The sequence below is a fragment of the Natator depressus genome, chromosome 4 (assembly GCF_965152275.1).
Source record: "Natator depressus isolate rNatDep1 chromosome 4, rNatDep2.hap1, whole genome shotgun sequence".
NCBI classification, from domain to species: domain Eukaryota; kingdom Metazoa; phylum Chordata; order Testudines; family Cheloniidae; genus Natator; species Natator depressus.
This window is the reverse complement of record NC_134237.1, coordinates 42,846,214-42,867,914: the sequence shown is the minus strand read 5'-3', so window position 1 is coordinate 42,867,914 and position 21,701 is coordinate 42,846,214. Positions and strand designations below refer to the sequence as shown.

The 21,701-nt window shown below is 38.1% G+C and overlaps 1 protein-coding gene across 1 annotated transcript in view; it reads right to left on the bottom strand.

Moving 5' to 3' along the window:
* The window catches only part of FAT4 (FAT atypical cadherin 4), a 227,100-nt gene that overhangs the window by 86,124 nt on the left and 119,275 nt on the right, over nt 1-21,701 (bottom strand). Inside the window, exons 2-5 of the mRNA XM_074950834.1 lie at nt 19,732-19,863; nt 13,262-13,523; nt 6,530-6,880; nt 26-948 (exon numbers count right to left, since the gene is read on the bottom strand). Of these exons, the coding sequence (XP_074806935.1) occupies nt 26-948; nt 6,530-6,880; nt 13,262-13,523; nt 19,732-19,863 (1,668 nt within the window). The remainder of the gene's footprint in view (nt 1-25; nt 949-6,529; nt 6,881-13,261; nt 13,524-19,731; nt 19,864-21,701) is intronic.

The following is a 21,701-nucleotide window of genomic DNA, read 5'->3' as shown; positions in this document are numbered from 1 at the left end:
TAAATACATTTTTAAATGTACTGACCTGAAGAATAACTTTTGGAAGTGTCCCTAAATTCTCAGGGACATTCACAGAATATGGAGAAAGCTCAAATGTAGGAATAAAATCATTAACATCCATCAGAACAATACTGACTGTGGTGGTGTCTGTCCTGGGGCTACTTCCACGATCAGATGACTGAACAGTTAATGAGTAGAAGGGCTTTCTCTCTCGGTCCAAAGGCTTGGCTACTGTTATCATGCCAGTAACAGAGTCGATCCGGAACTCATTATTGGTGTTTCCACCGATTATGGAATAGCGAACCTGCCCATTTGTACCTTCATCTCCATCTGTAGCAAACACCTGAGTCAGATCTGTTCCAGTCAGAGTGTTTTCACCCACTTCTACTTTATACAGCTTTTGTGCAAACAGGGGGTTGTTATCATTGATATCAAGGACTACTACAATTACATCTGTAGATGAAGAAAGGCATGGCTGACCTTTGTCTGTGGCTACCACCGTCAAGGTATAATTAGCAACTGCTTCTCTGTCAAGTTCCCCAATGAGCCTTACTTCACCATCAATAGTGCCAATTCTGAATTTGTTTCCCAAAGGCCTCAGCAGAGTATATTCAATATAACTGTTAGGACCACTGTCCGGGTCAGTTGCTTGAGCTCTAAACACAATGGTGTCTATGGGTGTGTTTTCTGGGATGTAGGTCAGCTTTGGAGAGATAAAGCTTGGAGGATTGTCATTCACATCCAGTAGAATAATAGACACTTGAGTTGTGCTTGTGTATCTGGAGGCTAGTAGAGTAGCCATGTCATGAACCTGAACAACAAGGCTATAGAAGGACTGACTTTCCCGATCCAAAGGCCGCTTGATGCTCAGGACTCCATTCTTGTCAACATTAAATTGACCTAGGCTATCTCCTGATGTAATACTGTAGGACAATTGTGAGTTAGAGCCTGTAAAACAAAAATAAGGACTGTAACTTAATCCCATTGTTCTTGTCGTACATATGAAGTATACAGAAGTAGGTTTTTGAATTTCTACTAAGTAACATCATTAGAGGAAGACAAAAATGGCAAAATGTTTACATTTTGAAACAATTCAATTAAAAGGGAGAAAGGGTAATCACTTTTTGTGTCACCTGAAATTAAACAGAGATGTGCTAAGGTTGTATATTATATTTTATATGTCAGAATCAAGAACTGCACTCAAACATTACTGAAGATATGGTTAGCTGACAGTCTTGATAAAATATTTATAAACTGTAAAACTTTATTTATGCATTTCTGTAAACGTGCGCAAATGTTTCATCTGAATGACACAAAAAGCCATACGATAACAACACACTTTGATTAGGCCACATTTTTATTTGTTAATTTATTTTTTAATGTTTTACTTCAAAAGGACACCAAAAGCAATGGAGCCCCAGATTACTCTCACACATGCCAATCAAAAAGTATATTATGGATTTAATCATTAGGGATCAGTTTGGCTTTATAAATGTTATATAGTGCCTTGAACATGTTAATGTTATGTAATAAGTATCTTATAATTCAACAGGTATCAAACCTACTTCCACTGTAGTCGGTGGGAATTTTTATGTAGACTTTAATGATATCTGGATCAGGAACTGTTAAACCTACCCTTCCCTTCTAGTCTCAAAATTACTTTTATTTGAAAAAATGTATCAATTGTGTCTGTAAAATATTCAGTACAAAGAGACACATCCTAGTAACACTGAAGTTTCATTAAGGTTAATGTCAATAGTTCAATTGATTTCAGTGGAAGCAGAATTTGGCCCTAAAACTGTAGGCTGTGAGAGTTGGTAAGGGTGGATCCTTCAAAAGGGAAATAAGGATGAGGGGGCAGAACAAACGCTGTTCTTGAACAAGGATAGTGGCAATAAAAGTAATGGACTTTTACGGAGGGTGGGGGGAAGTAAATTAAAGGAATTAGGGGTTACAGTAATTGTATATTTACACACACAATCCATATTTACATTGCAGGTGGATATTGTACATCACTACTAGAATATAAAAAAAATAAACAACATTATCATATGACAAGAACAATTTGGTGGCTTTAGAGGCATAAAGCTTGATTCACCACTGTGTTACTCCAGTTTCAAAAGCAGTGTAACTCCATTGATCTAACCAGCATAAAATAATGCTGAGTAATGTAGTGGTAAATCAGAACCTTAAAGTCCCTATCCAATTTCAGGGTCCATTAACCCTTATGTACATGCAGAGGTTCACTGAAGTCAAAGGTGCTGTGCATGGCCACTAGGTGAGTCCCTGACAATCTCTTTGAAATAACACAGATTAAGGGTGAAATCCTGGCCCTATTTACGTCAAAGGAGGCTTTTCCATTGACTTCACCGGGTCAGAAATTTACCCTATGTCTGATTCTTAATGCAAATAATGATACACATTCAAAAGAGAGAAGGCAGAGAGGTTACATAAAATAATTATTTCAGGAACTGTACCAATAAAAGCAACAAGAACAAGATTAAGCAGAGCAAAAGAGAATCAGGTACAGATATGTTTTACCATATATGAAAGAGCATTCAAAATATCAAATGAACAACCCTTATCTTATGATTGAAATATAACTGCTGCAATTATGGACAAGGAAGACATCTATAAATTTTGGTAAGAAAAATACATTTTGAATCCTGACAAAGCTCCTACGTGACTTTAGGCATGCTATATACTGAAAAAAAATGTATTTTGAAAAATTAAAACCCAGAGCTCATGCTAAACATTTATATCATTCTTTAAAAAGGTGAGTTGAGATCTATTTTCTCTTTCTGGTCTCTGCATTAAACACTGAAACCATAAACACATAATTTTAAAATTTAATACTTAGCCTCTTTGGTCATAAAGGTTGTGTTTGAAACTTAATGGGTTTTTATATTCTAACTAACCCTCTCTAAACTTCTTTTTCCACAGTGTATAATCTCAAGTTGGACACTTAAGTGTCTCATTACTTTGTATTTCCTGCTAGTTTTATTCAGCAGCTTCTCCCCTACCCACTGAACTTCCCAGGAAATAAATGATTCTTATATAAAAAGTATTAATCAGTGCTATTTATTGTTCTCAAAGTAGTAAGACTCTAAATCATTCTCTTTTAAATATGTAGAGCTGGACATGAAAAAATGATACATTTAAATAACATTTGGAAAAGATTAATGTATTACTATGCCAGACATAAATTAATTAATGTTTGTATATCGCTTGAACAAGTGAAGCATTAAGTATTAAATATTATACATTTGTTTAGCTTAGTTTTAACTTGCTTAACTTTACCCATGAAAATGTTCTGAAATGTCAAGAAAATGTATTCATAGCATGAGAAACTACGAAATTCATCAGCTACCAATCCTTCTACTATTTAAACCAATGGGAGTTTGGCCACTGGCTTTCACTGGGAAAAAAAATGAACCCTAAAGAAGAAGATTGAATTAGAAACACTTTCATTACATTTATTACTCTGTGTTTCCAATTCTTTCTGTGGTATATTTTATCACTTGTTCCATATACAACTTATTACTCATTCTTTTTTTTATCTTCATACCCATATGCAATTTTATTTCTCTGACAATATTTGTTCATAATAGTACTGAACTTCCAGTATTTATCATTCTTCCAATTCATGACAGTTTTATTATACTTCCCAGTCTATTTCTATGTGATGCAATATGTTCATTCCTTGTATTGCTTTTTAAAACAAAACAAACAAACATCTCATCATTCTCTTGGGTCTGAATCTTGGAAACACATCATGCTACTCACATGTTCAGCTGAAATCCTGGCCCTACTGAAGTGAACTGGAGCCTTACTATTTATTGTCTTTAATGGAGACAGGATTTCACCCATAGTCTCACTGGAGAAAGGCATTGTCCATTTAAAAACAAAATAAAACACTATGCACTTAACTGGAAGTGGGGGCATCTTTCATCTGTATTGCTATTGTGAGCTAGACTTCCTTTATTTAAGATAGGAGGACTCCTCCACACTGATCACTGTCAAGACTGAATAGTAGTTAGCTGCCTCATTGGATTTCTCTTTTCTCTCTGACAATGCTTTCCTTCAAAGCTCGGACAGAGAGATGTCAAGCTCTTTAAAGTTTTTAACTTGGTTAATTAATATTAATGGCACAAGAAAGAACCAACCCCTTTCCCCTCATTTTGGCACATACAGGGCCCTAGGCAAGACCAGCAGATACCCTAACATCTTGCTTGGAGTTTTTTCTGTGGTAGTCTTTCTCTTTTCTAAATCTCTTACAAGCTCAGTCAACGGGTTGCTTTGGTTTGTGAGGAAGTTACTCAAGTTATACCTTTAAACATTTCTGTTAATTCCATATGAAACAAAAACAAAAAACAAAAACCAGAAACAAAAATACAAGAACCAATGCATCCGTCTTTTTTTTGCACAGATTTAAAACCTGTAGAAGACTCTCTTTGGTATTACTATCCATCTGTATATAAAAGCAACTCAAACTGCTGCAAACAACTGTTGTTTCCCAAGAGGCGGGTCAGACAGGAAAATAACAATGGAAGTATTTTCTTACTGCAGGCTTTTGCAGACTTTACTAATGTTTATTTTGGACCAACAGAAAAAAAACAGTCTGATATAAAACAACATGCCTTTCATACCCCTGCAGGCTATTCGTATCATTTAACATAAATTATCAGACAACTTCAACACAATAACAGTTTACTAATATATATTCAGATCATTATCTGTGAGCTATTTATGGAGAAGTACAGTAGCAACTGGTATCCTGTTTTACACCAGTGTGCAGGAAATTACTCGGATGGAGATTTCAGGATTGAAACATCAACATAGCTTGTAACATTTGCTGAAGTTACAGAGGTTGTTTTATAAAGTCTACTATAAGGAGTACACTATATATGTTGTGGTGTTGTAGCTGTGGTGGTCCCAGGCTATTAGAGAGACAAGGTGGGTAGGTGAGGTACTATCTTTGGACCAACCATATAGCATGAAGGTTTACAAGGTGTCAACATGTAGAGATTTAAAAGATGATAATAACTGTAATTTGCAGCTTGTCTCTCTCACCAACAGAAGTTGGTCCAATCAACCACCTTGTTTCTCAGATTACTATAGTGAACCCAGCATGCCAATGTAATGCAGTTTTTGCACTATTAATTTTAAATCTAGCCTACTAAAAAAAGTAAGTTTGCCATAAAATATAGAGGATACTGCACCTTCTTCCCACTGCCTCACACCTTGTGTTGTCATTTACACCTATGGAATTTGAGTGCAAAGAAGGTATAAAATGCTACTCTCATGATCTGGAAATATTTCATGCCCATGTTGCACAATGTAAATAAATGAATAAAGTGCAAGGCAATGGATAATAAAGTCCACAATGTTTAATGACATTAAGGTGGTCACCCAAATCAAGAGAAAATTCAATGCCAAGCATTATACCCCATTCCTAGTTGCTTTTTCATTTGCTTTTTTGTGCTTTTTTGTTGTGTTTATTCTCCTTCTATAACTTCACTGATGTTATTTTGAGTGATGTGTACATAACATGGATTATCCTTCACATATAATATCTACATTTTTCAGGTAATTTTTATAAAAGCCAACCTCATTAATGTCTGTTTCCATTTAATAAAATGAAATACCCTACACAGTAATATTTTAAAGTATTATATCTATCTATCTATATACAGATAGATATATACACAATAATTATTCTTCATTAGTCATTACAGACATAAACTATATGACAACAGTCAGTTTACTGAACAAATTATACATATTATCATCCTTTAAATCCCTACATGTTGATACCTTGTAAACCCTCATGTGAATAATCCAAGGATTAAAACCTTTTAAGTAACCACTTCTCAGACATGTACTGACATCGTCCCTTCATCTTCTCTTATAGTAAACAATACATTTAACCCGGGGCATTGTAATGACTACCGATGAGGTTCTTACATATTTCCTTGTAGTGTTTTAGAATCTATTACACATTTTGTTTTAAAATAATGTTAAGAAAAACAAATCCAAATAAAATATTAAATTAAAACAGTTGTTTTATAGATCTGATTTAAACTCACAATATTAAGAAAATTATCATTAAGTATTCTGTTCTCATTGTGCCTACATAGTTCAATATGCTCAATATGTATAATATTCTAATAATATGTATGCCCAACAGGGATGTCAGAGAAGCCAGTACTTGACTTCACTAAGTACAGACGTATTAAATGTCTTTTTTTTACTGATGTCAAATAGAAACATGGAAAGAACCTTACATTCTAAAACAAAGTGTGAGCCATCAAAAAGTCACCATTTACACACAGTGGTAACTAAAATATCCAGGTATTTTTTAAAAAAACCTGGGTATTTCAGATACAACTGTATGGTTATTGTGGATAAATAATGTCTTTATACGGATGACCATTATTTGCCCGTTCATGAGCAAATGTCTTAATATCTTGCTAACATGCAACATGCATCTGCCATCAGAATTTTTAGAATACAAAGGAACACATACCGTCATCTGCATCAGTAACATTAAAGCTGAGAATAGTAGATCCTGGAGGCAGATTTTCCATCAACGACGTGCTGTATGAGGGCATGCTGAATAGTGGCGGATTATCATTTACATCTAGTATGTTGAAGTAAACTCTGATGGTAGTGAATTGACCACCACCATCTCCTGCATGGACAGTAAGAATGTAATATTGCTGCACTTCATAGTCCAATATGCGAGTCAGGTTAAAGACTCCAGTGACTGGATTCAAGAAGAACATACCATCTTCATCATCTTCACTCACAGTGTATGTGATTTCTCCATTTACACCAGAGTCATCATCAATAGCTAAAATGGCTCCTACCAAAGAACCTACACAAAACAATGGAAGAACTCAATGAGAGAACAAGAACGAGAAATTTCCAAAAGACTAGAAATAAAACTGAATACTCCTTAGAACTAGTAAACAGGCCATTCCTGTGGAATAACAGGTCTCTTCCTTAACAAATAAGAGCCTCAAAATTATATGTTTTTGTTTAAATTGGGAATTACCTACATATATAGGCCGCAATTTACCAAAGTACTTAAGTACCGAGGTCCATTCCTATTCAGCAACGTACTGAAATATTTGCTTAACTTTAAGCATGCAATTAGTTCCACAGGCACTGAAATATACCTAATTTAGCTAGATATCCATTATTTTCTTGGAAATACCCTATACATTTAAAAGGAATGAAACCCGTTGGGTGCCACAGAAACTAACAGTGCACTCTATAATTACTCTAAAATTTTAATAGATTTTAATAGAAAATATCCTATTTTTTAAACCATCCTAAAAAAAGGAGAAAATTCTGTATTAAATTCCATAAGATGGTTTACAAAACCTACAGAAAAAAAATACTGCATTACATTCTACAGGACTTTTCCATAAGAGTGTGCTCAGAATGATCAATAATTTCACAGACTTACTCCACAGGAACATTTTTGACCTTTTTGACTTTCTGTTATTTATTCAATTGTATTGTGGTTTTTTTAGGCTGCTGAGTGGTTATTCCAGTATGGTTTTTATTTTAAATTATTCTTAGGACATACAGAACCGTGGACAGGCATCTCTATTTTGTTTTTAAACTGAAAAAAGTAAATACACTGCATAATAGGGCTCAGATTTTCCTAGATGCGATAGCTGATGGATTCCATCATCAAGTAGTTGCTGAACCAACTAGAGGGGATGCCATTTTAGATTTGATTTTGGTGAGTAGTGAGGACCTCATAGAAGAAATGGTTGTAGGGGATAACCTTGGTTCAAGTGATCATGAGCTAATTCAATTCAAACTGAAAGGAAGGATTAACAAAAATAAATCTGCAACTAGGGTTTTTGATTTCAAAAGGGCTGACTTTCAAAAATTAAGAAAATTAGTTCGGGAAGTGGATTGGACTGAAGGACTTATGGATCTAAAGATAGAGGAGGCCTGGGATTACTTTAAATCAAAGCTGCAGAAGCTATTGGAAGCCTGCATCCCAAGAAAGGGGAAAAAATTCATAGGAGGAGTTGCAGACCAAGCTGGATGAGCAAGCATCTCAGAGAGGTGATTAAGAAAAAGCAGAAAGCATACAGGGAGTGGAAGATGGGAGGGATCAGCAAGGAAAGCTACCTTATTGAGGTCAGAACATGTGGGGATAAAGTGAGACAGGCTAAAAGTCAAGTAGAGTTGGACCTTGCAAAGGGAATTAAAACCAATAGAAAAAGCTTCTATAGCCATATAAATAAGAAGAAAACAAAGAAAGAAAGAAGTGGGACTGCTAAACACTGAGGATGGAGTGCAGGTCAAGGATAATCTAGGCATGGCCCAATATCTAAACCAATACTTTGCCTCAGTCTTTAATAAAGCTAAAGAGGATCTTAGGGATAATGGTAGCATGACAAATGGGAATGAGGATATGGAGGTAGATATTACCATATCTGAGGTAGAAGCGAAACTCGAACAGCTTAATGGGACTAAATCAGGGGGGCCCAGATAATCTTCATCTAAGAATATTAAAGGAATTGGCACCTGAAATTGCAAGCCCATTAGCAAGAATTTTTAATGAATCTGTAAACTCAGGGGTTGTACCGTATGATTGGAGAACTGCTAACATTTTTTCTCTTTCTTAAAAATAGAAACTAAGTGATCCGGGTAACTATAGGCCTGTTAGTTTGACATCTGTAGCGTGCAAGGTCTTGGAAAAAAATCTGAAGGAGAAAGTAGTTAAGGACATTGAAGTCAATGGTAAATGGGACAAAATACAACATGGTTTTACAAAGGTAGATCATGCCAAACCAACCTGACCACCTTCTTTGAGAACGTAACAGATTTTTTAGACAAAGGAAATGCAGTGGATCTAATTTACCTAGATTTCAGTAAGGCGTTTTATACCGTGCCACATGGGGAATTATTAGTTAAATTGGAAAAGATGGGGATCAATATGAACATTGAAAGGTGGATAAGGAATTGGTTAAAGGGGAGGCTACAACGGGTCCTACTGAAAGGTGAACTGTCAGGCTGGAGGGAGGTTACCGGTGGAGTTCCTCAAGGATCAGTTTTGGGACCAATCTTATTTAATCTTTTTATTACTGACCTTGGCACAAAAAGTGGGAGTGTGCTAATAAAGTTTGCGGATGATACAAAGCTGGGAGGTACTGCCAATTTAGAGAGAGACTGGGAAATCATACAGAAAGATTTTGATGACCTTGTAAACTGGAGTAATAGTAATAGGATAAAATTTAATAGTGAGAAGTGCAAGGTCATGCATTTAGGGATTAATAACAAGAATTTTCGTTTTAGCTGGGGACGCATCAATTAGAAGTAACAGAGGAGGAGAAGGACCTTGGAGTATTGGTTGATCATAGGATGACTATGAGCCGCCAATGTGATATGGCTGTGAAAAAAGCTAATGCGGTCTTGGGATGCATCAGGAGAGGTATTTCCAGTAGGGATAAGGAGGTTTTAGTACCATTATACAAGGCACTGGTGAGACCTCACTTGGAATACTGTGTGCAGTTCTGGTCTCCCATGTTTAAAAAGGATGAATTCAAACTGGAACAGGTACAGAGAAGGGCTACTAGGATGATCCGAGGAATGGAAAATTTGTCTTATGAAAGGAGACTCAAGGAGCTTGGCTTGTTTAGCCTAACTAAAAGACGGTTGAGGGGAGATATGATTGTCCTCTATAAATATATCAGAGGGATAAATACCAGAGAGGGAGAGGGATTATTTAAGCTAAGTACCAATGTGGACACAAGAACAAATGGATATAAACTGGTCATTGGGAAGTTTAGACTTGAAATTAGACGAAGGTTTCTAACCATCAGAGGAGTGAAGTTTTGGAATAGCCTTCCAAGGGAAGCAGTGGGGGCAAAAGATCTATCTGGCTTTAAGATTAAACTCAATAAGTTTATGGAGGAGATGGTATGATGGGATAACATGATTTTGGTAATTAAATATTCATGGTAAATAGGCCTAATGGCCTGTGATGGGATGTTAGATGGGGTGGGATCTGAGTTACCCAGAAAAGAATTTTCTGTAGTATCTGGCAGGTGAATCTTGCCCATATGCTCAGGGTTCAGCTGATGGCCATATTTGGGGTCGGGAAGGAATTTTCCTCCAGGGCAGATTGGAAGAGTCCCTGGAGGTTTTTCACCTTCCTCTGTGGCATGGGGCATGGGTCACTTGCTGGAGGATTCTCTGCTCCTTGAAGTCTTTAAACCACAATTTGAGGACTTCAATAGCTCAGACATAGGTGAGAGGTTTTTCGCAGGAATGGGTGGGTGAAATTCTGTGGCCTACATTGTGCAGGAGGTCAGACTAGATGATCAAAATGGTCCCTTCTTACCTTAGTATCTATGAATCGAGCCAAAAATACGGTCTTTCAATAGTATTTAACTTGCAGTGTTCAAGGAAGGGAACCCTGGGTATAGGTAAATGCCAACTATCAAATCTACATTTATTCTTTTTTTGAATGGAGCTGCTGAAAGTTGTAATGTCTGTTTAGTGTATAACAAACTTTTCATTTCTATTTTTGTTTTAAGTTACCATGAGCAATAACATAATACTTGGTCAGGAAACTAAAACCCTCATTCTTCACAGAGGGTCCATTCTTGCAGTCCTTATTCAAGTACAATTCCCACTTCCTTTGAGTTTGTCCCATTGTTTTATTTTTGCACTTCTTGCTATACTTTACTGAAGTTTAGAAATTGGGTGTCAGTGTTTAAGCATTTTTAACACTAACTATAATTAAGGTCACTCTATTTCCAAAACGGAAAACCATTTTGTTGCTTTTTCATGGAACCAGTTAAATTACATGCTTTACAACACACTTAGTTATATTTGAGCAATGCAACCATCAAAACTGCTCAGTAGCAGAATGAGAATTAGTGCTACAATTTCATCTGTTTAATCAAGCTGAACGTTCTGGGTTCTGTTACAGATATTTGATTTCATAATGTTTCAATATTGCTGATTGTGGCTAAAAGGCTATCCTAATGCTGGATACAATTACCAAATGTATAGTAATCATATCAGTTGCAATTGTAATTTGCAAATAAATAAGGAGCCGATCATTGCTGGCCTTTGTGCAAAGTGCAGGGTTAAGAAAGGAGGCAAAGAGCCTTTATGCACCCCCGCAAAAGGGCAAGCCGCAATAACAGTCCCTACACTGGATGGAAAACTGGGAATGCTCCACTTGTGCATCACCTAGGACATAAAACACACCAAGTGGGAAACACCTACCTGCCCCCTGCATACTGGCCTGTCAACTGGAGCAAGATCATTGGAAAGTGGAATGGGACAAGCTGCACCATCCTAACAGCAGCACCCCTGTGTGCACCTGTGATAGGGAGGGATGAAGGCACAATTCTGTACCAAACACCGCTGGACCAGTATATATCTAGCACATTTTGACCATAAGTAAATATATTGTCCTCATATTATGATGACTTTTTATTAATTTTTGATGTTTGAATTCTATATTTTTGAAGATTGTTTTAGTGATTTAAGAGAATATTCTCATCTCAACCTGCAGGGATTATATGTACACCTGTAAACTAATTCCCATTAAAACATAGCAAGCCTAAAAATACCGCATGCATTACCCTGAGCAGCCTCAGCAGCTATCTTTCTGTGCTTAGTAAAAGAATTCCCATGGTACTGCAATCACTACTAGAGGCATTTTTTTTTTCAATTCACTGCACTGAGCATTGTAGTGGTCTCCAAACAGTGTGTGCTCTTACCCACCATATGCAGTGTATTATCTACAGCATGCACAACAGCATGAGTGAAGGAAAGAATTCCAAACTTAACTCAGAATTTCCTCCCTTGGTCAGACTGAGTCTGACCCTTTAATATTATAGGGATTTTCTTTCCCTTTTGTGCTTGCTTCCTTTTAATGGTAGTATGAAAAAGAAAAGATCTACAAAACCCTCTCATTGATGCTCTAGTAATTCACAGGTCCTTTGGGCAGGATGCATCTACTGTTAATATACACATTGAGAGACTACATTACCTGATATGTTGAAGCATAAAAATACTATGAATTCTCACAGTATATTTCCATTCCCATTGTATACGATATGATGAAAAACAACATTCATTCTGGGCTGAGGATGTGCATATCAAGTTTCAGCCCGGAGGGGAATAAGATGGAGTTATGAACAGAGCTGTGCGAAATCTTCACTTCAAATCTCAATTCACTTGAAACTGAGGCAAGTTAGGGGTCTTAGTCTAGCTTATACATATCAGTTCACGTCTATGAAGATCGCGTATTTAGTCAGCCTACATTCTTCTAGTCCAGCTGGCTCCCCAAATGCAGCACCCCTACTCCCGCTTCCTGCTGGGACCTGATGTCCACTACTTGGGGTCTTCTGGGAACACTGGGTGCCTGCCACCCCCCAAAATTTTTCTGTCTGTTCTCTTTTAGTAGTAGTACCCAGAGGCCCCAATCAGGACTGGAGTGCTCCTTGTGCCGGGCACTGTACAAAAACACACAAAGATTTATACACCTAAAAACTGCAGTCTTTCTTTTCTGGAAAGGCTACCAGTTGTTCAATAGCTAACTCTGGCAACAGGAGTATCCCTTCTCCTGCTGCCTGTGAGGAAACTTTGGCCCTTCCTGACCACCCCTAAAGACAGTCAATTAAAGGGAATGGGATTTGGCTCCATTTGGCTTTCTCCCCACCGTTAAAAAGATGGAGGAACCATAAAAATGAGGAGGGCGCCACTGGCCCAAAACAAAGCAAGGTTGTCCTACTTTGCCTGAAGAAGAGAAAGGGTAAGTAAAGGTATCCGACCCGGAGGCCTGTGCCTATGGTGTGAATGAGTGGGATATGGGTGACTGGATAGACTAGGGAGGTGGTTTCTTGGAAGCACATATTCTACAGAAATTGAACCTGCAAGGGATTATTTAATTATAGTTTTGCATCCCTGAAAAATGATGTAACAGAAATATTTGCACGTTTACCACAATGGCACCATTATAAGAAAAACAGAAACAAATTTTAGCATTTAACCTCTGCATCGTGTTTCTACGTGAATGTCTATGCTCTACATAATATGTATAGTGATGGCACACATAAAAAATGGAATGATAATCTGCCATGTTAGCAATAAAATTAGTGTGTCAATAGTGACAATATTAGTGATCACTGCTGTATAGGTCAACTGAAAATAAAGGGTGCGGACCATCAATTTTAGAAAATAATAAGGTTTGTTCCTTATTTACCTGGGGTAGTATCCTCTGGTACATCAAACGAATACACAGGTTTAGAGAATTTTGGTATGTGATCATTAACATCACTAATAGTAATGTTTATTCTCATGTCTGAGGACTGTAGACCGTCATCAGCACGAACCAGCAGGGAATACTTGGAGCGACGTTCCCTATCCAAACGTTTGGTGGCTATCAGATCTCCTGACTCTGGGTCAATGTGGAAGCTGTCGTCAGCACCACTGATTATAGTGTAAGTGACAAGAGCATTAGCTCCCTAAATAAAAACAAAAGTAGTCAGACCAAGTTATTTGTGAGGCAACCCTTTAAGACCAAGTCATTCCAACAACTGCTGTCTGCAAACATTGTTCAGAACAATTTCCTTAACAAAATAGCACACACACCCCACAAACACTTCTAATATTTATTTGGACTGGACAGATAGAGATAAGATTTTTATATTTTTTAACCCCTGTTCAAAAAAAGGACCAAATCTAGTCAGTAAAATAAAGTGCAGGAAAACACTGGTCTTCTACAGGATTTGAAATCTGATTTAAGATCAAGTCAGTTTCACCATAATCTATTTACTATATTATTTTCTCTTTCTCTCTTCAGTGATTAATGTTTATTTTTATTATTTTATGTCTGTGAGTCTGAATTAAGTGATCAATCTAAAACAGGGCTCAATTCAGCCCTTTCTACTCCACACCTTGGTGGAGAGGGAGTAATGGAGAAGTAGCAGGCAACTGGCAAACATCCTTCTCTAAAATATAATGATAAACTTGCTGTTTAAAATTACAGGTCACTTCGGCTACACCTACTCTATGAGCTAGGGTTGTGATTCCCCTGCTCGTGTACACATACTTACGCTAGCACTCACCAAGTGCAGCCAAGGTAGCATGGGTAGTGGCAGCGGAGGTATGCTGACCTGTCCTGAGTACAAATTCACCTGAAACCAGTGGGCATGTACTTGGCATAGTTCAGCTGTGTCTCCATTGCAACTACCAATGCTATTGCAGCTACACTGCTATTTATACTCACGTTAGCTTGGTAAGTGCTAATGTGAGTACGTGTTTACAAGCAAGGGAATCACAACCCGAGCATGCAGAGTAGATGTAGCCTTAAATGCCAGGTTCATGTCTGGTGCCATTAGAGAGATAAAGATAGTTATGTGAACAGTTGGACAGAATGCCTCTTTTTATCCAGAGTGTTTGTTCAAAAACCAGGAATCAGCTAATTGACAAAATAAATTAAAACATATACAGCTGCCCAGACTCAAACAGCTGTGCACAGCGCTTCAGTCCACATACTCTCTGCATATTCAGGTGTACCTGGTGTATGTAATGCATTTTCCTGTAATTGTATAGTTTAACAAAAACATTCAGTGAAAACTTTGCATTTCTTAGATGACCACACTCTTTATTATTTGTTCCATTTAACCAGTTATTCCCATTTTCTCATAATGGAGTCCAACTATGAAACTGACTGCATTTGATATGGTCTGGCAAAATCAGTACCTTTTCATAAATTAGGTGAAAGGCAAAGAAAATCAAAATATTTAAAACCCATTAAAACAAACAGTCTGATGTACAGAAATTTCCTGTCTACACACTGACTAAAAAAATTAGCAAAATGCTAAGACTTGTAATTATTGAAGCAATGGCTACTACCTGGTGCCCATGAAATGACATCACAGTTATCAGAGTAGCAGCTGTGTTAGTCTGTATTCGCAAAAAGAAAAGGAGGACTTGTGGCACCTTAGAGACTAACAAAGTTATTTGAGCATAAGCTTTCGTGAGCTACAGATCACTTCATTGGATGCATTCAGTGGAAAATACAGTGGGGAGATTTATATACTTAGAGAACATGAAACAATGGGTGTTACCATACACACTGGAACAAGAGCGATCATTTAAGGCGAGCTATTACCAGCAGGAGAGGGGGGGGGGGAAACCTTTTGCAGTGATAATCAAGGCGGGCCATTTCCAGCAGTTGACAAGAACGTCTGAGGAACAGTAGGGGGTGGGGGATGGGGATAAACATGGGGAAATAGTTTTATTTTGTGTAATGACCCATCCACTCCCAGTCTTTATTCAAGCCTAAGTTAATTTTATCCAGTTTGCAAATTAATTCCAATTCAGCAGTCTCTCGTTGCAGTCTGTTTTAGAAGTTTTTTTGTTGAAGAATTGCAACTTTTAGGTCTGTAATCGAGTGACCAAAGAGATTGAAGTGTTCTCCAACTGATTTTTGAATGTTATAATTCTTGACGTCTGATTTGTGTCTATTTATTCTTTTACGTAGAGACTGTCCAGTTTGACCAATGTACATGGCAAAGGGGCATTGCTGGCACATATCACATTGGTAGATGTGCAAGTGAATGAGCCTCTGATAGTGTGGCTGATGTGATTAGGCCCTATGATGGTATCCCCTGAATAGATATGTGCACACAGTTGGCAATGGGCTTTGTTGCAAGGATAGGTTCCTGGGTTAATGGTTCTGTTGTGTGGTGTGTGGTTGGTGGTGAGTATTTGCTTCAGGTTGGGGGGCTGTCTGTAGGTAAGGACTGGCCTGTCTCCCAAGATCTGTGAGAGTGATGGGTCATCCTTCAGGATAGATTGTAGATCCTTGATGATGCTTTGGAGGGGTTTTAGTTGGGGGCTGAAGGTGATGGCTAGTGGCGTTCTGTTATTTTCTTTGTTGGGCCTGTCCTGTAGTAGGTGACTTCTGGGTACTCTTCTGGCTCTGTCAGTCTGTTTCTTCACTTCAGCAGGTGGGTACTGTAGTTGTAAGAATGCTTGATAGAGATCTTGTAGGTGTTTGTCTCTGAGGGATTGGAGCAAATGCGGTTGTATCATAGAGATTGACTGTAGACAATGGATCGTGTGGTGTGGTCTGGATGAAAGCTAGAAGCATGTAGGTAGAAATAGCGATCAGTAGGTTTCCGGTATAGGCTGGTGTTTATGTGACCATCGCTTATTAGCACCGTAGTGTCCAGGAAGTGGATCTCTTGTGTGAACTGGTCCAGGCTGAGGTTGATGGTGGGCTGGAAATTGTTGAAATCATGGTGGAATTCCTTCAAGGGCTTCTTTTTCATGGGTCCAGATGATGATGATGTCATCAATGTAGCGCAAGTACAGTAGGGGCATTAGGGGATGAGAGCTGAAGAAGCGTTGTTCTAAGTCAGCCATAAAAATGTTGGCATACTGTGGGGCCATGCGGGTACCCATAGCAGTGCTGCTGATTTGAAGGTATACATTGTCCCCAAATGTAAAATAGTTATGGGTGACGACAAAGTCATATAGTTCAGCCACCAGGTTTGCCGTGACATTATCGGGGATACTGTTCCTGACGGCTTGTAGTCCATCTTTGTGTGGAATGTTGGTGTAGAGGGCTTCTACATCCATAGTGGCCAGGATGGTGTTTTCAGGAAGATCACCGATGGATTGTAATTTCCTCAGGAAGTCAGTGGTGTCTTGAAGATAGCTGGGAGTGCTGGTAGCGTAGGCCCTGAGGAGGGAGTCTACATAGCCAGACAATCCTGCTGTCAGGGTGCCAATGCCTGAGATGATGGGGCGTCCAGGATTTCCAGGTTTATGGATCTTGGGTAGCAGATAGAATACCCCACTAAAACCTCTCCAACCTCTCCGCTCCATCATAGGGCCTAATCATATCAGACGCTTGTTCACCTGCACATCTACCAATGTGATATATACCATCATATGCCAGCAATGCCCCTCTGCCACGTACATTGGTCACACTGGACAGTCTCTATGTAAAAGAATAAATGGACACAAATCAGACGTCAAGAATTATAACATTCAAAAACCAGCTGGAGAACATTTCAATCTCTTTGGTCACTCGATTACAGACCTAAAAGTTGCAATTCTTCAACAAAAAAACTTCAAAAACAGACTCCAACAAGAGACTGTTGAATTAGAATTTGCAAACTGGATAAAATTAACTTAGGCTTGAATAAAGACTGGGAGTGGATGGGTCATTACACAAAGTAAAACTATTTCCCCATGTTTATCCCCCCACCCCCCAATGTTCCTCAGATGTTCTTGTCAACTGCTGGAAATGGCCCACCTTGATTATCACTACAAAAGGTTCCTCCCCCCACCCCCCACTCTCCTGCTGGTAATAGCTCACCTTATGTGATCACTCTTGTTCCAGTGTGTATGGTAACATCCATTGTTTCATGTTCTCTGTGTATATAAATCTCCTCACTGTATTTTCCACTGAATGCATCCGATGAAGTGAGCTGTAGCTCACGAAAGCTTATGCTCAAATAACTTTGTTAATCTCTAAGGTGCCACAAGTCCTCCTTTTCTCATCACAGTTATGTTGATCTGAATGAATGCCTTAATATAATGGGTGAATGTTTGAAAACTACTGGCCAAAAGCCATTATATAAAACTATGACATACAAAGGATTTTCTTACACATTTAGAGCACGATTTTTGAAGGGGCCTTAATTTAGCTTTCTTTTTTATGTCCACAATTTTATTCCTTCCTGCAAGTAATTGCGCATGCAGCCAGTAGGTAGATGTCTATAGGCATGAGCAAAATATTGCTCAGTTATCTGCTGACATAAACTACAGGTTCAAAAAGTAGGCCATGTTTTAGAAGTCAGACCCTCAATATCCAAAAATGTATCGTAGCAAGAATATTACATGTAAAAAAAGATCATATAGTTCACTTCAGAGTGGAAAGGAAGCTAGTTAAAATCTTCCATTGTTAGAAACACACCGGTAAAGATGTGTATGCTATTTTAAAATGCACATTGTTACAAATATCAGAAATGCATCTTGCACTCTTCAGAAACATTTTAAATAACTGGTGTTAGACTATGAAAATTAAGTATCATCATTAAGAACTAAGTGCCCCTGGAAGTGAAAGGAAAGACTCGCACTGAAATGAGGGTTTTGGAACCAGCTCTAGTAGCATATTAGTATGCTAAAAACAAACAACAACAAAAAAGGTGGGTATTGATACCTAATATCATCTGATGTTTTCTAAAAACATGTGCTTCTAATCATCCTGTTACAAACAATGTTAAAATTAGGCTCCACACTTACAAACAGATATGTCACTATTATGAAGTCATGATTCTTTTATTCACATTTTATTTACCAGCCACAAGTTACATTGTGGATAACTGACTTTCACATCCTTTCTATTAGAGGCAGGGACACAAAGTCCTACTGCTCTTTGCCCCTACAAAAGAGATGCTACTAGGAAGAGAAACTAACAAATTGAAAGAAAGAACGAAAGAACGAAAGAAAGAAGACATACACACATCCGTACTCGTATTGGAGGTGTTCCAGTAGTTTGGTTATAGAAGGAACTAGATAAATTAGCATTAAAACAGTCATAGAAGCCAGCACTAAGCTAACACTAAAAGAGTTATAGGATTACCCTTACTACTGTCGAGTTAACTCATTATTTATTTAAATGAAAGGTGTTTGTTTTTTAATTATTTGATTTTCTAGTTTATTGGTAATAAAACTTGCCTGGTACACACGTCTTGACATTGTAACCTTTTGTACAGTCAATAGAAAGTCAATTAAAATGAATAAAACATTACAATTAACATTTAAATGACTTTCCGCCCAAAAGAAATGCATAAATCAATGAAAATTACACATACACAAAGACTTCCAACAATATTATAATATCATTACTATGTCAGCCGTTCAGCGGGAATGCTTCCATTATATTCTTAATGGCTGGTCAGTTGTAATGTCTTGATAGCACCGAATCTACATGGTTGACCATCAGATGCTAGGAAAAGTACTTATGCGCAGTAGAGTTTTTCAAAGTTCTTTCCTTTCCCTTTTATTTTTGTAAAATTAAAGCCCATGGTAACAAGTAATAGTGACAGTAGCTAGATTTAGCCATAAAGTAGGCAAACACTGTGAAAGCTTCCCCAGCTTAAAGATACAGCCACCTTTGCCTAACACAGTGGTTAGTCTGTAAACTTTGGATCTGGCTTTGGATTTTGGACATTTCCATAGTTCAAAGCTGTTTGGATCTGAAATTGTGGTTTCAAACACTTCCCTACCAAAGAGCCTTGACCATGGGCTAAAGTGATAGGATTTTTAGGACCAACGTGATAGCCCAGTCTCTGTGTCAAGTCAGTGTGTAACATCTTTGCTGAGAATGACAAAAAGGATGCTAATTAACACCAAACTATGGGTTGTGATATTTTTATCTGTACAACTGCTCATTAAAAGATGAACTGAGAGCATCCACTCATTTCACAGAGTCCTCAGGAGACAGCAACTTTGGGAGTAACTCACAACTATGATACTTCCTGAATATACTGTGGGGGAGGAGAAGGGCAAGACTGTAGTAGAAAAAACCTGATTTGCACTTCTTGCTCAGGTGAAATTCTCATTACAGTTGTTCATGATCAGGTCAAAATATGTTCATAAAATGGTATTATTTAATATTCTTGTTTCAAATAAGAAACATTCTCTTACCTCATCAGCATCCATGGCTGTCAGCTGCATTATTTTAGATCCATCTCCTATATTCTCTTCTACAGTTAGATCAAGCATGTCTGTTGGGAATACTGGTGGGTTGTCATTGATATCTTGAAGTGTTATTTCCACCTATGATGCAAGAAAAAAGAAGAGTTTCATGAGTGCTGTATCTGTCAGACGTTGATTAAACAAGAGTGTTGCAAATCACCTAACTTTGAAAAAAATCAGGTAAACTATGCCTAATCAGAAGAAGAACATTCCCAAATAACAATAGCAACAACAGAAAAAGCCCTTAAGGCTATTAAAATTCCATGTTATTATGGAATCCCCATAGGAAAGCCTCTAACATGAATAACGTTCGTTTGACTTGTTGATACCAATTGATTTTAAATGGTCTTAGTCTAGTTTATATTGGACTAGGTCCACTGATCAACTGTCATTGTAATCCTCAATGTTGGCCCCTGGAGGATAGCTGCCAAGACCTGGAGAAGAAGATCATTCATCCATTAAATGCTGCCTGATATAAAGATGAGGTGGTGTAAAATTCCCACTGAAATGTTTACATATTGGCAACTCTCAGTTCTGCGGAAGGAAAAATTCCCTTGCATTTTACATCCAACAGCATTCTGTTCTGCCCATCCCCCCCCCCCAAGATTCTCTTATAATTGCAAGCACAAATTCCTCACTCCCTGACTATTCACATCTAAACAAATATTATTTTAATACGTTGTGTTTATATACTTCACAAATATTAATGGTAGTGTCTGAAAGATTGGCCAAGGTTATTTACTCATTGTTCTATGTAAGTAAGATTGTTTAGTTCTCACAGGATTGCTGATGCTGAAATTCAAAGTTTTAGGGCTTGCTTTTTCCACTGTTCACTGGGTACTGCTTGCTAAGGTTCCGATAAAGAAAGAGAGGACAACAGCTGTTTTATATCTATAGTGAAAGTAAATGCTTCCCACAGGGCCCAAAACATTAAGTGGTCACCAGAATCTGAAGACCACCAAGCAGAAAACTGAGTACCCGGGGCAGGACTGTCTTTATTGTCTTTTTTACAAACAGGGAAAGGTAGATAGGTAAGCTAGACAGAAAGAGAAACAAAGAAATCGATAACTTAAAAGAAAAAGCAGATATGAAGAATAACTGTACTTTAGTACCTCCCTTCCCCATTGCCCACAAGGGATTTCCCCACACTTGATTGAGAACACATGGCTTAACCTGGTCTGGGCATAACCAGTGCAGACATTTGAGCTGCACTGCCTGTAGTTTCTACGAGCTCTAGTCAACTACTAGAATTTCTTCTTACACTCTGCTATCACCTAACACGAAGGCAACCAATGGCAGAATGTTTTATTTGATCAGGGGAATGAGCACCTCAATGGTAGGAGTTTGGTTCTGTGAGGAAAAAATAGTTTTTGCCAATATACCCAGGGGCACCAGAATGGGGGGGTAGGAGGCTTACTGGCTGTAAGGGCAAATGACGGGAGGAGAGGCAGTGGCGAGTGAATGGGGCGTGGGGCCTCGGAAGAAGGGAAAGTGTAGGGGTGGGATCGCGGGAGAAGGGGTGGGACAGGGGCAGGGCCATGGTTCAGGCACCAGTGGACTCCCCACTTTTACGGAGCTTCTGTCATTCCTTAATCTACCCCATGCTCTGTATCTATCTGTGGCCTTAAGGTCACTTAATCTGAACAAGAGTCTTCCCAGCTCAGTTCATCTGTATTTATCTGATCTTGTTTCTTATTGTGTCTCTCCCCAAGCTTACCTCTACGTCAGTTTCAACTGCCTAATTGTCCATTCCGCCCATAAATACCTTCATGCATACATGTCACTGGCAAATTTCAGTTTTCAAAACTGTAACCGTAGGTTTTTGAAAAAAAAAACTCAGAAAACTATCTAAGGACCTCATTCTACAGGGTGCTGAGAGCAATCAGTTCCCATTAGCTTCAATGAAGTAAGGATACTCC